The sequence below is a fragment of the Sinohyriopsis cumingii genome, chromosome 17, assembly GCF_028554795.1.
Source record: "Sinohyriopsis cumingii isolate HCF-2022 chromosome 17, ASM2855479v2, whole genome shotgun sequence".
NCBI lineage: Eukaryota > Metazoa > Mollusca > Bivalvia > Unionida > Unionidae > Sinohyriopsis > Sinohyriopsis cumingii.
Window position 1 is genome coordinate 28,728,501 of NC_142977.1, and position 17,648 is coordinate 28,746,148.

Consider the following 17,648-nt stretch of genomic DNA (forward strand, 5'->3'; position numbering starts at 1 on the left):
CCTCTGAAGTTTTTTATTTTGAGTTGTTTAGCCACATCGATTAAATCAAAATTTGACATTGGTGTAAAACCCCATTGTGAGTTCAACGTAGATAAGTTCTCGGAAGTCTCAGGCCTTTTCCTAGATAAGTTCCCAAAAGTCTCAGACCTTTTCCTAGTTCCCGTAAGTCTTAGGCCGCTCCCCTTTTTTAATCCCTTTTCCCATTACTTTTTCTGCTATCTTGCTACAAAGATATCCAACACCACCTGACGCGGCTGCCTTTGCAATAGCTGGGGCAGCAGCAGATAATAACGCTGATATTGCTGAGAGAAATGGAAATATTCCTCCCGCTGTAACTGCGTCGTTGATAGCACTAGCAGAAGGTTTAAATCGTATTCTAGTCTTGGATTGTTTAGCGTCATTGAGATGTTTAAGTTAACGCGCAGTCAATGACAGTTTATTTTCACCGGCTGTGACTTGATTGTGCTTTAGAGTTATTGTGGTCCCACATTGTTTTGCTGATGCGGATTGTAAAATCTTGATCTGACCAGGAGTCAGACTGACACTAGAATGATGATATGACATTTTTATAAAATCCTCGTGTTTCTAAAAGATTAACGATTTTCCACTGGTGCATTAACGACTCTCATTTGACCACTTCCTCCCTCAGGTAACATTGCTTTGTCACTAAGTATAACCGCGATTGCTCTGTAATTAACACCGCCTGTATTTATTCTGGCGTCGAAGTACATATCAACGACATATTGTTTGGATAAATCAAGATGCTTCAGTGAAAATTAATAAATTGGATACAGAGTTCTAAAATCATGCTGTGAGATCTGTAATCCAGTATCTACGTTTTGATCACGTCCCATAAACATCATTAACAGATGGCATGCACGCGCTACACGATTGTGTTCAAAATTCAGAATTATGCTTCTGTTGGTTCTTGTTGTTCGTTTATCCGCAAAGAAACATCAGTAACACCAAGTCGGTCAAATATCATATGGGAATGTTTTTGTGAGTTTAATCGCGCAGTCTCTTGAAAAGCAACGAATACATGTCGTGGTGCAGAAACATTTTTCTATGATGCTATATGCCATGTAAATTCCACGTCGACGGTAGAGTGCATACTATCCGTGGTTGTTGTTAACCAGGACAACAGAGACTTACCACCTGTGTTTCATGAAAAAAAGGAATCGCTGTTCTTCAGCAAGCGATGGAGTCATTACCGGCATCCACAACGAAAGTTTTTACAGTACTACTTTACCAGCATCACCACCAGCAGGTCTCAAGAGCGCGTTGTTGTCGGTATCATTTCTCACAAGAGCAACTGTGTGTTTGACTCCAAAGATAACTTTTCTAACATTTTTGCAAAATCCAAAGATATGCGACAGTGGAATCGCGCATGAAAATTTTCTATGATTTCCATCCAACATTGATCGACGTGTTGCAGATCCTAAATTATATCTTGGATTAAAATCATGAACCATCGGCCACATATCAGCGTCAGCGTTGTTGGTATTGTTTCTTGGCCGTCTTATAGTATACGGTTTGCTGTCAGGGTAGAATTAGCTTTCGCAAACATCATTGTTGGCCCTGCTGATCTTGTATAATCATCATAGTATGTTGCTAGTCCTATTATTGTTGTGGCAACGTCAACATTTCGCTGAATCGTTTCGATGTTGTCTCCATCAATCAAATAGCTAGCGCTCTCAAACAGTGCCATGATGCCGTTGTTGACAAAGCCAACTTGATAGTCTGCGCCGTATGCAGTATCATCTGTTTTTAAAATTTCACCTTCTACCTCGATAAAAGCCTCGGCGGGCAAAAAGTATCTGCTTGTATCATGGACTTGTAATTCAATTCTTCCTCGCTCGTTAGTCACGTTTGCCTTATAACAATAAAATTGTTAATCACGTACACTTTCGTCCTCAAGGACAGGTGCGTCCATGTCAAATACTGTGTCGGGTATGCGCTTAAACATTTTTATTATAATTATTTTCGTCTAACAGGTGAATAGCTTCTTCGGGAAATTCCGATTCCTGATATTCAACTTGAAATATTATGTCCTGCTTCACCGAGTTCTTGATCTGCTAGCGCTGCCAGTTTCTGATTTGCAGGAAGATTTATTATTTTACTGATATTTGCAGGCAGAACCTCAGTACTTGGTAATTTCACTGGCTGTGATTTTCGTCGCCTTAATCGTGATAGTCTTTCTTTGATTGCCGAGAACGCCTTACCAGCAACATTGACGACTGCACCAGGAGCTTTTTCACGAACAACATCAATAGCTTTCATAGATAATTGTTTTACAACATGTGCTACTTTTGAAGCTAACCTTCTAAATAATCCCTGAACAACATCACCAAGCCCATCTTCGTAAATCGCTCTGTAGATTGGTAATCGTGAGTTTACTGCTCTGACCATTACAGGTCCATGTTGACTATTGTGTATGGTCATCTTATTTTACTTACCATTTATCTAATCACTGTAATCATCAACGAGTTCATTAATAAGTTCTCAGTAAACGCCAATATCCATGATACCACCTGTGAATAATTGCTGACAAATATCAACTGCTTCATTAATTATTTCCGGAGAATTATTACCGGCACGCGTTCCTTCTATGAGAACTTCTAACCGTTGCACATCATTGAGAATAGTGTTAGTACAAGCAAGACTACTTCCCAAACCACTTCCGGTTGCTCCTTCTTCCTTAGTTGTTGCTTCCACGCTTTTCTTAAATAGTCTTAAGGGTGATCTTTCTTCTTTTGCTTTTTTAAGTAGCTCTTCAGACCCTTTAAGTTCCGACATCAACTTTTGCTGCGGTGAAGAAGATTGTTGTTCTTCTATCTGTTGCCGCGGTGGAGGAAGTTGATATGAAGGTTCTTGCTGTTGTTCTATTTGTTTTAATGTCTTTCTATAAAGTCTTAGTACTTCCAACAAGACATCTGTATTCTAAATCATCATCTCTGGCTTGATTTTTGTTTTTATATATGCGATTTATCCATTTAATAAGATTATTAAGTTTATTTTTTCATAACCGGGGTTAAAAATAATATATTTATTAAACATACTAATATTTTTTCAGGTAATGTTTCACTTTGAGTATTTCTAATATCTTCGACAAAACCTTACTAAATTTTTTTAAATCAATTTAATGTTTTTGTTTTCTCTTATTGGTTTAGGTGCAAGTTCTTTTTTCGTGGAGGCGACTTCAGTACGAATTTTGCCAATGCCTTCAAATATTTCTTCATCGACAGTTGGAGGTTGAGCTGCAGCTATTTCAGTTGGAAGTACTCGTAAAATCTTTTTTGTTTTCTTAGTTCTCGCTGCTATTTTTTTCAGTTTGCTCAGCGGTTTGTTTTGATACTGGAAGAAGATCCTCCCTAATAACCGTTACGACTTGTTCAGTAACTTTAGTAACAGGTTTAAATAACCGTTCCGTACGTTTTGCGTATTCAACTTGTGCTTGCTGTCTCACTTGCAGGTTTTCTCTAAAAGAATCTCTCACAGGAAGAAATTTCTTAATTGCTTCTAGTCGCTCTCGAGCTAACCGGACAGTATAAGATTCCGGATGAACCATAATTGATATAAGAATTTTTAATTAATAGCAGCAGAGAGGGTGAAGCCTCATACTTGGCACTCAGTTTGCAATCCCTTATTTATGATTTCCAGGAAGGCTTATTTTTGCGAATAACGAGTGAGTCAATTAGAGGTTGTTCGCCCGCTCTGCTCCTTGTTTACGTTGATAAGGGTCAAAGCAATCAAAAACTACCAAAATATGTATCAGTAGGTAAGAGTCATTATATGCATAAGGTATGGGAAACAGTAAACAAATGTCCCTAAACTATCTCTGAATGAGTATTTAACACTATCAAGATTTCACGTTACAAATCAAATCATCAGGTACATTGAGAAATGTTGATGATGAATCTTTGCAAAATGGCAAAAGTTTGTCACGCTTCTGACATAGAAAGCCAACGAAGCTGATTTACCTTTCGTAAACCATTATTAATTTCCGAGGTGTCATATGCTTATTACTGACTTACCTCACATACCTGTTCTTCCTCATATTAAAATTGTATATACATTATCTGTTAATTAGTCAGTAATCATCAGTACTCATAATAACATTATTGTATGTTCAATGTATCTACGAGTTTGATGCATATGACTCACTGAGGTAACCAATGACCCAATGTCAACTAAGTAGTAATGTAATGATCATGTTGAGTTACACATTAAAAATTGATTTTACAAAAGCAGGCATCCTTAACATGCATGAAATGCAAAGAAATAGAGGTGATAACATTAATGAAGTGTGGAGAGTTTCATAATCTAGAAGAAAACAAATGCAGAATACATTCATAGCAACCAAAATGTTGTGTGTATTTATATTTGCCCCGTCCAACAGATAATCATATCTGCTCCAAATTTTAGATGTTACGCAAAACAGACATTTTCCACTTGCCTAATTGCTTTGGGATAATTGTTTTAATCAACTAAAAGCTATTGATGTAAATGTAACCATTTAACCAAACTTCTAGCTTCTTCCGAATAGCTTAGACATTTATGAATGATTCCAAAGGATTAAAATATCAATGGCATCCAGAATTAACAAGGCATATCTCAGTTATATTTGTCTCTATATCTCCTTCTTTCTCATGATGACAATGGCCACCATATTTTGTCTTGTAGTTTATATATCTATATTAAACGCCACCTCTAAGGTGAAAGAACTTGTAGCCAAACCATTTTGTGATTCAAACAAACAAAATGTGTAAGCCAAGTTAATTCACAGTAGGCTTCATTTTTTAAAACAAAGATTGTTAAAAATTAACAACAACGAAGGATGCAAGAGTTACTTTCCTCGCTTCCGATTCTATAGGAAACAATTTTTGGTGTATTTTCACGCAATCAAATCTATTTATATGTATTTTTATCTCATCGGTTTCATACTCCGGCACTGAATGTTCCTCATCAGATTAATAATTCAATCGTATTAATGAAAGATAAAGTATAGTCATTAGTGTGATGTGGTCTCGTTAAGTCTCAACACATACATATATGAAATATATATTTATCTTAAAAAAAAGTTTAAATACAAGCTGCTCTATTATTTCTACAACTTTGATTGTCAGAAAGAGTCAAGAAACTAAGCATGACTCTTTTACTTTTAACCTGTACTAATACGAAAGTTACTTCTATAAAACTAGCTGAGAATTAAGAGACGAGCACTAATGTCATTTATAAATAAAACATATTTAAAATCTCTGCCCTAAGTCTCAAATTTCTTGTAAATAATTATATCATATTGGCATAAAATATTGTCCTCCTTTTCTCTACGGACTATATAATAAGAACGTGTCCTCTCGCTTCGGATAAATTTTCAACATGTTCAATTGATTACAGGATAACCACCCTACAGAGCTACGATCGGTCCGATACAGGTGTACATGTCAAGTCTAAGGTACTCTATTTACCTGATGCAGTTTACCCAGTATCCTCCCGATCTTGCCGAAAGCAGGTGATCTGACCTGTCAAGAGTAACTCCCTGATATTCATGAGCAACATATGGTAACCTCGTCGTTTCTATGCTGAATATCGGTAAACCTGAATAAATAAATATAAATAAATAAATAAATGAATAAATAAAGCAAGCATAAATTGATAATCGTTTAATCGCTATCAAGTTTAAAATCATCTCTTAGTCATGCATGTGAAAACATTGCGATAATCTATTAAAGTTGATCAAAAAGTATATTGGAAAAGCGTATCTCCACCCAACTCTATTCGCCAATCCACTCACCCCAATAAAATATGAACGATGGAGGCGACGAGAGTTTCAAACCTTTTTGATATAAAGCAATGAAACGGTATGTATTTCATGGCAACTACAGTTAAGTAAATACGGAAGGAACAGCGATACAGACATATTGTGAGGTTGTTAAATATAAAACGTCTTGCCCTTTTCGTCCTCTGCTCTCTCTCTCTCTCTCTCTCTCTCTCTCTCTCGCTCTCTCTCTGTCTCAATACTCGTCTGTGCAGGCGAAAATGGACTGACTTAAGATTTTAAAAATTTAACCGTGATTTTAACATAGGAACATGAACACTAGTCCAGGTCGATATTATCATAACCCTTACTCGACGGGCCCAATCATGCATACTCCCGTTAATAATGAAGTCCAATAGTTAGTGAATTTATCACAGTTTCTTGTAGAAAGTCTTAGCAATAAATCGTAACCTTCTACTCGTAATAAATATTTTGGTCTTCAAAGATAAACGGACGTTTGGAAGAATTATGCCTATCTTAAAAGTAAAAGTTCTATATGGATAAACCTCGAATGAATCAACTCTTCAAATCAGCAGGCTCATCTAATTAGCAATTCTGGATTGGTTAGATTTAATGTTGACGTAACGAATGAATTTGTATTCAATTAACACCTTTATAGGTACCATAACTAACCTGTCAGTTTCATCCAAGCGTTGATCCTGTTCATCGTCTGGGACATGGTCTCAAAAGATCGATGGCCAGTTCTAAATGGTACAAATATTCGTGACGTGAGGAAAGGCGGAGACACGGGAGCAGGCATGACTTTGGATTTGGTGAAAAACACTCGAAAAGTTCTGAGCATTCGTCTATCTTCCCAACAACTTTCGAAGTGATCTGTGGAGTTGCTTGATGTGCCGACCATACCTGTGAAAGAAATGTCTGTATGTATCTATTAGCATTTAACAGGATTGGTCACTAAAGGCTAAATGGTGCCAACTAAACGTAAGGCTCAAGCAATGTTTTAAAACAATTAAGAAATCCAAACTGAATGCTAGAACAATAACCCCTTTTAATTAAACGTAAATATATGTGTGAGTATGTAGTAATTGTTTCCTTCACTTCAGCACAATATTTGCCATATGGCATCAACTAAATTAATGTTTGAAAATAACCAAATTCAAATGCACGGACGTTTTGTAAGATAAACCCTTCCAAATAATGTAAACATGAAGTACAACCAAGAAATGTGAAAGGAACATATGTTCAAATTTTATGAAATATATATGAAACGAAAATATGTTCAGCTTCAGTAAATTATATATATATATATATATATATATATATATATATATATATATATATATATATATATATATATATATATATATATATATATCAAACAAAACAATCAGCACAAGCAAAATCTTTAAACCATGCAAAGATAAGGTAAAAACAGTAATATTCTGTACAATGTAAACACAATATACCATAATAAGTTAAACAATGTTGATATCTTTCTAATACAGTAAAAATATGATCATAAGCATGTATCCCCATCTCTCTGCCAGTGGAATGAATAAGTTAATGGATATAATTCAACTACAGTAGAAATACGATCATAAGCATGCAAGAATAAAACAACATAATTTGAAACTTATTCTCTTTGACATTTGTCAATATACAATACTATATATTTAAATATAAAGTACATCTTAAAAAAATTAAACGTACATAACATACCTATCAAAGTTTTTGAGTCACGTCTCATTCGAAGAATCGTAATGTTAAACATGATAATTAATGCACATGGAAAAATTATATATGAGCCGTTGCTGATGTTCTTTGTTGCTTTCATTAGAGAAGCTTTAAGAAAAAAGGACAATATTCATCGTATGTACTTGTCGAAAGCTGATGATGAGACATTGATATGCGACATAATAAATTACCTATTGAAACCAGGTCTTCAGGGTCGTTTACCTACCTTTATGTTCAACTGCTTGAAAGATGGAAATATCAAAACTATGATAGATACCACACTTTTCCAAAGCTCCCTTCGGATTATACCTTCATGATCAAAGTGTATGCATACTACTGAACGTCAACCTAGATATTTGTAAATATATTTCGGAATAGTCGGAAGAAAAGGGTTCCCAGTTTCAACATCTAATACTCTTTATGATGCCAATTTACATCTATCTTGAGGGTTATCTTATCCCTGGGGTGGAGGAGACTAAATTATATGACTGCTTGTACAGTAAACAATCGCTCCATCGGTATTGTATATTGCCGTGTAATAAATACGAGTCGCGACAAACGCTAACTATGGATCGGACGAGAAGGTCTTACTGTAAGTATACCTGACAGTGTTAAGATCTAACTCGCACTATGTACGATTGTGTACGATCAGGTCGCAAATCGTACCTGCAGATGCATGATACAGCACACAAACACAGACTTGAACTTTATGTGGGAGCACTTAGAGCTTAACCTTCAGAAAATCTATGTTACGGAAAATGAACTGTGACTTTATCTCAGACGAATAAAATTGTCTCTTCAGAGTACTAACCAAACTATTCTCTAACCAATCGATTGCTACAGTATGTATTCACAAATCACCACCATGGTTATCAAACCATCCCAAATAATGTTCAACCTCTGCTAATTCAAACAGTCCTCAACAAATCCTCTCATTATCGTTTATTGAAGAAAATCGTAGCTTCATATCGTAGCCATGCCTTCCTATATACAGACGTTTCGAATGATAAAGACAAAATTGGAGATGATATTGCAGCACCCCATTGTACCATCACGAGCCGTTAAACTGATACAACTTTTACTGCAGACATTAGTCTTACTATGTTCCATCTTCTCTAAAAGATTACATCATTTTGTTGGATTCCCTTTAAACTCTAAAAGCTTTGCAGAATCTTGAATACGACAACACTTTAGCATTCCAGATATTATAGAAACATCATGTTATTCTATAATCGGGTACACTTATTATGTACTGTTGGCTGATTAGTCATATTGATGTAAACGGTAATGAAAGGCCAAAGAAAGCAACCAAAGCTACGCTGCAGGCACCCAATTTGGGAATGGAAATGTCCATATACCGACTTCAAATATTATGTAAATCATGTTCGTCTTACTCGGCAAAATGCGTGGAATGAAAACTCGACAAACAAGCTTCAGACCATCCAAGCCATCATTAGAGAGTGTCATTCATCGTACAGAAAAAATCGGAGAGATGAGGTGCTGTTATGATGATGGCGTATTGGACATGCCTTCCGACTAAAACCTTCATCCAAATGTGTATCCTGTCAGCGTTCACTGCAAGTTCAACATATTTTGTCGAATATGTCGACCCTTCAAGACATCAATGTTTAGATTTAAACACCTTAACGAAGCTGTATAACGACGTACCGCCCGAGAAAACGTTTCAAGGGATTGCGGTTGATCGAATATATTCTAATTAAGTTTTATGGATTGTACATGAATAATCGTCATTTTTTATTTTAATTCAATTCATCGTTAAATTTTGTATTTTACCTAGCACTTAATTTCACATATTTTGGAAGGATTTTAATTTTTTGCAATTCATTTTGCATTTTTCAAACTTCTGTTGGCGCTACATAGACACTTTTTTCTTGACGTGAAACACAATTACACACATACTGTCCGTATGTTCATAAACCAAACTTAATTTCATGCTGTTTTAAATACACATCCGTGCTCAGTTTGATGCAGCAAATATCCTTCTTGCCAACGGACGATTCAAAAGATGGAAACAAACGCAACACAGTACCATTTCGAGCCGGTAACCCAAACTTAAATCTTATATGAAAACGTCCCAAAACAAGTTCGTCATTATTTTGGATTCCTTTCCACACTGAAAGCCTTATAAAACCTTACATTTGACAATCCGTTAACATTCCATACCTGATGGAAACATACCTTGATCATAATTGGGAGGAGCGAGAGTACTATGTACAGTTATCAACTTAATCATATGGGTATTAAGGGTAATCAAAGGGCGGGTAAATCAATCAAAGCCCACCACCACCATGCATGAATCTATTTCTGAATGAAAGACTCCATATAGTGAATATGGTGTCAATCGGCATGTTTTTGTATTGTTGGTGATACATGTGGAATGAACAAACTCCAAAAATCTTCAGAACATCAAACATATCCTTTCACTGTGGCATTTTTCATGTGGAATATATCAGAGAGATACGAGTTGTCATGGTGCCGCTTGTTTATAGTGCACACATACCCGCCTCGTGTATACTTCGTGAAGGTAAGTACATACTTTACTGGGTCCACTTATAGTCGAACATATTATTCTTTAGTGTAACGAATTCCACCGAGAAACCTGTTTATTAATTTATGTTATTCTGTCAGACAAAAAAAACATTTACTTGATGTGCCACGGTAGGAATCGCTCCTGTGGTCTAAGTGGTTATAGCGTCCGCATCAGATGCGAGAGGTCGAAGGTTCGAACCCTGGCCGAGTCATACCAAAGACTTATTAAAACAGTACTTACAGCTGCCTCGCTTGGCACTCAGCATTAAGATGTTAATGTTAAAACTGGTCGGTCTGGTGTAATGATAATATTACTGTGTGGAACATGGTGCTACCTGTCTGCGGCATGATGCCCAAGTGCTAGACATCACTATAAACTGCCATACTGCAGACACCATAGTGATAAAACTGAAAATTGTTTAAAGCTACGTTAAAAATAAAGAAAACACACACCACCGTAGAAACCTTGGACATTTCAAACAAATATGGTTTATATGACAAATTTGGATCGGATATTTCAAGTTACTTACTTTGTACGTTATCGTTTAGTTTATATAGTTTTAAAATAATGTCAACTTTACATTTGATATTTTGGGGAGTATCTGCGTGCCTTAATTTAGAAAGGTTTACCATCTAAACTATTTTAGCAATTATTACCTTTATAGTTTTAGAACTCAGCTCTTTTCAACAGGTACAGTACAGACAGAATTGTATTAACATGAACTTAAACCCTATTCATATACATTCAATGAAGATAGAAATTTATCTTTGTAAATAGCTTACCTGGAAATGTTTCAGATTTTACATCAAACTGCTGTATGTTTACAACTCGTAATCCCTGAAAAATCAGAAGAAAAAAAAAGAATGCAAGTAGTCTGGTGTACACTAAATTGTCTTTTGTTTATTCAAGGTAATACTATTTACTACAGCCTGTTAAAAACGTACAGTGGCCCACCCAATAAGACATGCATTCATAATTTATTCGGGTCTTATTAAAGATTTCTAACCCCATGCCTACAATTTTGTAATTTCATAAGTTCTAAGTGGGTTTAAAGTACGTGTTCATACAGTATCATTTCAAAAAAGAAACCTTTCATTATAACTATGTGACCTTATTGATTACATGCCACAGTACAAGCACTTGATCATTTCAAAAGAATGTATAAATATCAACCCAGTTCTTTCTACCTAATATGAGGTTCAAAGAATAAACTTGAAATACAAATTTCATCAGCCAGAAAACGATATTATCCAAACGTTTGCCTTTTTTTTTTGTATAAAAATATTCTTTCGCTCCGAGGCTGCAAAGGTTACCGAAATTTCTAAACATGTGCACGAATTACAATAACAGAAACTATGCCGTTGAATCTAAAGGAATATAAACTCAACATTTGCCCTAAAATATGTTCGTTAGGTTTAAGGAACTAATGACTTATTATACTGTGCATGCACTACCTTGCTCTTCCTGTCATTGTTTCGTTTTCACTGTATGTTTTTATTTCTTATCTTGACAGGATAAGATCATGTACGTCGGCACATAGAGGCAAGGAGGTGGGGTGGGTGGGGTACACTCGCACGAAAATGATCTACTTTAAATGTATCAGCAGTATCAGTGAGTGATGTGTAATGTGCCCTATTCCCGACAGCTTAAGCCTATTTCCTGAGATACCACACTGGATGTGAAACTTACACACACTTTAGGAAAACAAATAACATAAATATATTTTTAACAATCCCCTTAAGGAGAGATCTAGAAATATATAACTTAATTAGAAAGATGTATTCCTGTTTCACTAGCAGCCACTTGCATGTTAGTTTTAACGTTTACCGATTTTGAAAACATTGACATGCACTAAACTAAACTAAACCGTTCTGAAGATGAAAACTCTACAGTCTTAGCTCTTCGCATACAATCTGCAAATGATTTCAATGCGGGCAGTTACATGAGAATAACACCGTCTGAAAGGGAGATTCAGAAAAAATAAATAATTTACTGCTGCGAGTTATTTCCTACTATCATTACCATAGTAGTCAATAGACAAGTTATCTTCGTTTTAAAACGTGTCGTTAATCAACATAAATTTCCTTCGCAATCCTGTGATTATACAACTATGGACGGTATTTCCAGTGATGCAGAAGTAAAACTAATTTGACTCATTTATAAGGGGTTATACAATAACGATCACGATATAACAAGGATAATTTGTTTGCAGACAAACTTAAGAGGCATATTTATCTTCCAATTTAGCCACATTTTAATTCACTCAAGTTGATTTTGTCTCAAATATGATTGCAGCATTTAAAGAAACTAATTTAAGAAGCTCTGTAGAATACTCTCAGAATAACAGTTTAGGAGTCGAATCACAACCTCGTACTTCCAAACACGTAGGAGGAAAGTGTATTACTTCACATAAAACGACTCACCTCGTGCCTGAATGTTTTAGTTCAAATTCTGGATTCCGGAAATACCGGGAACGGTTTTATAGTTAATGGCATTTCGCAATGCATGAATGAAGTTAACTGTCCTGAGTTAAACTGCATACTTGATTTAAAGGTATAGCATTCCGCAGTGCATAAGAGGTTATCTGCAGAGATACAAGCTGCATATTTCATTTAAGGGTATGGAGAACCTCTGTCAAAATTCAAATGAGTAACTGGATTTAAGTACGATATAAATGTACATCTCATACAATGAAATTCACAACTGCAATTAGATTTTATGAGATTGTTATTTTATCCTGATATTTAATTCTTTCATATAACTTTATGAATTCAATGTAATCATCCTCCATTCGTGACGATGATCGCCTGAATGTATGTTATAAGTCATACGCATGGGGACAGCAACGTAATGTTAACGTTACAGCGCGCGTTCTTCATAATTATTATTATTATTATCCCCAAGTGACAATATATGAGTCAGCACCGCCGTTGATATATTTTTGAATATAGCTACTGATAAAGAAGCAGTGGAACGTAGTTTCAAATGAAAAGCGAACGTAATAGGGTACTCAATCACACGTATTCCATGGCGAATGATAAACGGACCAACATTTAATAGTTGTAGTAGATAATGTGTAAATTGGTTAAAAACTGAAAACTTCCAGTGTCATTAGATTCTATTCAAAGACGATTACTGAAATTTTAAAATCAATAACTTTCCCATTCATTTAACTTTGGAAAATGAGGAAAGAACCAGAGTTTTTCGTGACAAGGATTTCTCCAACAACAGAACCATGCCCTGTTTCAACACTCTCTCAGTCACTATGGTTACAGGAGCTATATATATATTAAAACGGAAAAATATCGTCTCTTTTAATGATAACATCGATTTCTCGTTAGTTCATCCAAGGGGTAATATCGATGTTATAGATAACCTTAAGCAAGTACATTGAATGACCTCAGAATCAAACAGTTGTATAATAGTGTGACATGTAAGCTGACATTATTAAAATTTCTTGATTTTTTTGCGTCAATTTCTGCTCATCCTCCAATAATACTATATTCTGCGCTTTATATCTGCCTTTCATACCAAAGATTATATTCTGCATATATTTATCAAGACAACGTTCGTTAAATCATTAAAAAAATTCTGGAATTTAGGTTTAGCACTCACCTCGTTTTTCAATAATACAGACGAATTTAAATCACTATCAAGTATATAGGCTATACGGTATCAGAGTATATTGCCTTGTAAGGCCTACAGTCCTAACCCACGTCTAGGAAAGGGTTTTCCCTATCGTCAGTGCTTGGGAGGGATAATACCTGTTGATGGTGGAGCCAGGTTGCAATCCGTGTCAATGTTTCTGTCGAGCTGCTGAATTTTGCCCTTCTCAACATATCTGGTGCCTCCGTCATTTCCGGTACAAACTCATGCATCCCTGGTAATATATACAAAGCCATTAACTTTCCAAAATGCTTGAAGGTTCTGCTATATTTAACTCATTGTTTGATTACATTTTTTCGCACATGCATGTATATCGGACAACACCTCGTCCAAAATGTTCTCTGTCCATTTCCACCCTATGTTAGATATTTGGACGTTTGTGTTTGGGTGGAAGGTCAGAAAGCTTTTTCTTCGACAATACGGAACTCGCTGAAACTGTTGTTTCGAACCGTTCCCGCCTGAAATCCGTACGTAGAATATTTATTTTCTCATACAATACAATTAAATCATAATTATGTTTTTAATAAGCCAACGATTGAGCCGATTATACAATATTTATAACTTCTATTCTGCGTTTCATCATTTCTAGCAACATAAACGCCAACCTCGAGGCTTACGTATTTAAATGCAAATCGATTTATAATTAGCGTTTTCCCTACTCCGCCATGCGATTTCACGGTTGTAGGATAGTCTCGATGGATCCTCGCTGCATGTCTTAAAAAAGCAACTAATTGTAGGCAACCCGTTTCCACTGGACTGCGTCCCGGGTTGTTGAAGGACAAGGTTATTATAGCTGAGTAGTGGAAAGGGCCAAGGTTGCCGCTCATTAGAAAGGTCTTGTCTTAGTCAAGTCACGCTTCCAGGGCTATGTTCAAGCCTTGAGTTTTATATGAAATGTCGTTTTGATAAAGAGTAACCTTTGTGATTAAACAACAAAGTGCAGTACGTCAAAACTTGTAAAGAACATGTCCGATGAGGGCGGTGTTTAGGGTCAATTGAATGAAGTTTCTGTTTCGCCTGAGAATATCACTCCATCTGGCTCTCACGTGAGAAACGCAATAAATAAATATATCCACATTGAGAGCACATGCGACAAAATTATAATCTGATTTTACGGAAAAACCACCCAAAACTCCAACCATTAGTTTTAGACCGGGTTTTCAAAGGACCAGAAATAATTCGACTTTGATGGGTCCGAGTCAGGGCATCATTGAATAAAGTGACAAGAACTAAACACTAACCATGCTATCAGGATGTCCGATAGCTAAAACAGAGTAGTCCCTACGATATCAACGAGAGTGGGAAGAAAATAGAAGACTTTCATTCAAAACACAATCTTTGTCGTTTTAATAAAATCGATCTTTTTTACTTGACTTTTCAAGAGAAGTTGGTAAGTGGCAGGGGCAACTATCCAATATATGTAAGAAGTATTACTCCCAATTCTCAAGAGCTCAGGCTGAGATGGGAATTGAGGAAGGCAGATTGGGAAAGGAATCAATCCCACTGCGAGTCAAATCTGAGAGCTCATCGTGGATCCAATACTCCTAAGATTCGATGTAGGCAAAGACTTCATCCGGAAACAAAGTCCCCTTCAGTATTCCAATGATAATTTAACAACTAAAATCCGAATGCATACCGTATATACCAAGCTAAGGTAAATCTTACCATTAAAGAGAGTAAGAGACAAATATGTAGATCGTATCTCCATAGGGTGCATTCTCCTTCCTTTATAAAATCAGTAAGGACTATTGTATTAAAGCTCATTGGTTTAAAAGCTGAATTTAACAGTAAAATAAATCGAAATGGTAATAACCTACCGGAAACCTCAAAATACTTTCCAAAACATTCTCGATAAAACCTCAAAAGGAAATTATTCTGAAATCATCAGCCGTGTCAAACAACTGGCAAAAGAAGTTCATTTAAATTTCAAGCCTGACAATACTTAAGCTTGCACTTACCTTTTCACTGTCGTGGAGTTACAAGAATCTCTTGCTCGATCCCATGACACTTCAGCAGGACCAGATGATATCTCCTATTAACTTCTAAAGCATTTACTTGATTCAAATCTATATATGCTGAACAAAAATGTTCATTTGATAAACTGGCGACGTCACTCCTACTTGGCGATAAGCAACGGTGATATCGGTATATCCAGAAGGACCAGCCCGGCCGTTCCAACTATCAGTAATACACTGTACTGGCAAACACATGTAAGTGATTTACAACAACAAATTACACTAGTATCTCCAATTAACGAAACTCCTATAATACGTTGTTCATTGTGGACTCAGATGAGAAAAATACACCATCTTCTCTTAAAGTATTTATTAGAGAAGCTTTCATAAATGAATAACATATAGTCATCGTCTTACTCAACATGGATAAAGCTTGTAACACAGCACTGGGTACGACATCATTAATGATCTAGTCAACCTAGGTCTGAGGAACAGCCAACCTAATTTAGTCTCCACTTTTAGTGAAGCATAGAAACCTTTGAGTTAATGTAGGCAGTACCATTTCTGGAAGTATCATCTGGAGATGGCTATACCTCATGGACGCATATAGTCATTCACGCTAATCAACACTAAAAAGTAACAGTATATTGAAATACCGTATTGCAAAAAATGTCTGCTCATTATATGTTGACTTATGTAGCTGTTAAAGATCAAGGAGTAATCATACTATTAAATGTTTACAAAAGATACGCTTAATCAGATTTCAGAAAACGGATTCAGATTTTAGAAGCATAGAACAGTATGCACTTCTGCCGTTTTAATGATGACCACAAACCTTCTCGGTGGTTGTGTTATTCCTGTTTTGGAGAAGAAAAAAAATGTCACGGGCTTATTCGAAAATGACAAAAAGCCCTGGATTTAAAAAGAATCGTTGAAAAAACAGAATGGGGAGTAGATCGTGAGATTTGCCGCCGATTCTACAGGTCATTTGTGAGTTCGAAACTTGACTATGGCGCGAGTGTGTACAAACCAGACTTTACCAACATATGCTTGTTATGATGCACATGCAGGGACTTAGATTTTGTCATGTACATCTGCAACGTCCCTTTACACAAGCATTGACTTTGAGGCAAGAAAACCTTCACTTTATCTGAGACAAATGAAACTAGTTCTCCAGTATACAAAACGATCATCTAATCCATGAAACCCTCATATGGTATATGATATAGCCTTTACGACTAAATACCAAACATCATTCCGCCATTTGGCAATTTGACCTCACCTGGAAGCAGCAAAATTGTGTTGCAAATATTGTATAATTCTGTATTCCTAAGTCATCAACAAGGCTATCAAAAGCTCCCAAGCGATTATTTGACCTTTGTGAAATCAATCACTTCTAAAGACATTCCTCTCGTTTGTCTCTGTCAACTCAATGCAATCAGAGCCTCCCATTGTATCCCATACGTCCCTATATACAGACCGTTCGAAAGATACAGACGAAGATAGAGTTGTTTTGCAGCAGCTCATAACACCATCTCGAGCCGGTTACCGGATTAAACCTCTGTTTTACTGCAAAGACCATATTCAAAGCCTTTGACCACATTCAAGCATCTCAAAAACAGTTTTCATCATCTTTTGGGATTCTCTTCTAATATTGAAAGCCGTGAAAAGCCTTAAATCAAACAACTCGTTGGGACCCCATAGCGAGGGTAAAAGAAAACTAAAACCGCTAGAATGCCATTTGTTGATATTATTACGTGTATCCAGATGGATGTCTAAGATTAATTACGAGCATAAACTGCTTCATAATCTTATGGCATCTTCACCATCGCCGTGGTGCATAGTGCCGGGAACAAAGAGTAAATAATAGAATCAAACGAAATCTTACGGATGTTAATAAACGCGAAGGGATTCGGAATAGCAAACAAAAAGGTATATTAGTTCAGTATTCTCTAAATATTAA

At 36.0% G+C, this 17,648-nt stretch overlaps 1 protein-coding gene across 1 annotated transcript in view; it reads right to left on the bottom strand.

Moving 5' to 3' along the window:
* LOC149778330 (uncharacterized) overlaps positions 1–17,648 on the bottom strand; it is a 61,593-nt gene that overhangs the window by 16,275 nt on the left and 27,670 nt on the right. The window contains exons 7-10 of the mRNA XM_089939140.1: positions 13,829–13,944; positions 10,847–10,901; positions 6,452–6,682; positions 5,469–5,598 (exon numbers count right to left, since the gene is read on the bottom strand). Of these exons, the coding sequence (XP_089795266.1) occupies positions 5,469–5,598; positions 6,452–6,682; positions 10,847–10,901; positions 13,829–13,944 (532 nt within the window). The remainder of the gene's footprint in view (positions 1–5,468; positions 5,599–6,451; positions 6,683–10,846; positions 10,902–13,828; positions 13,945–17,648) is intronic.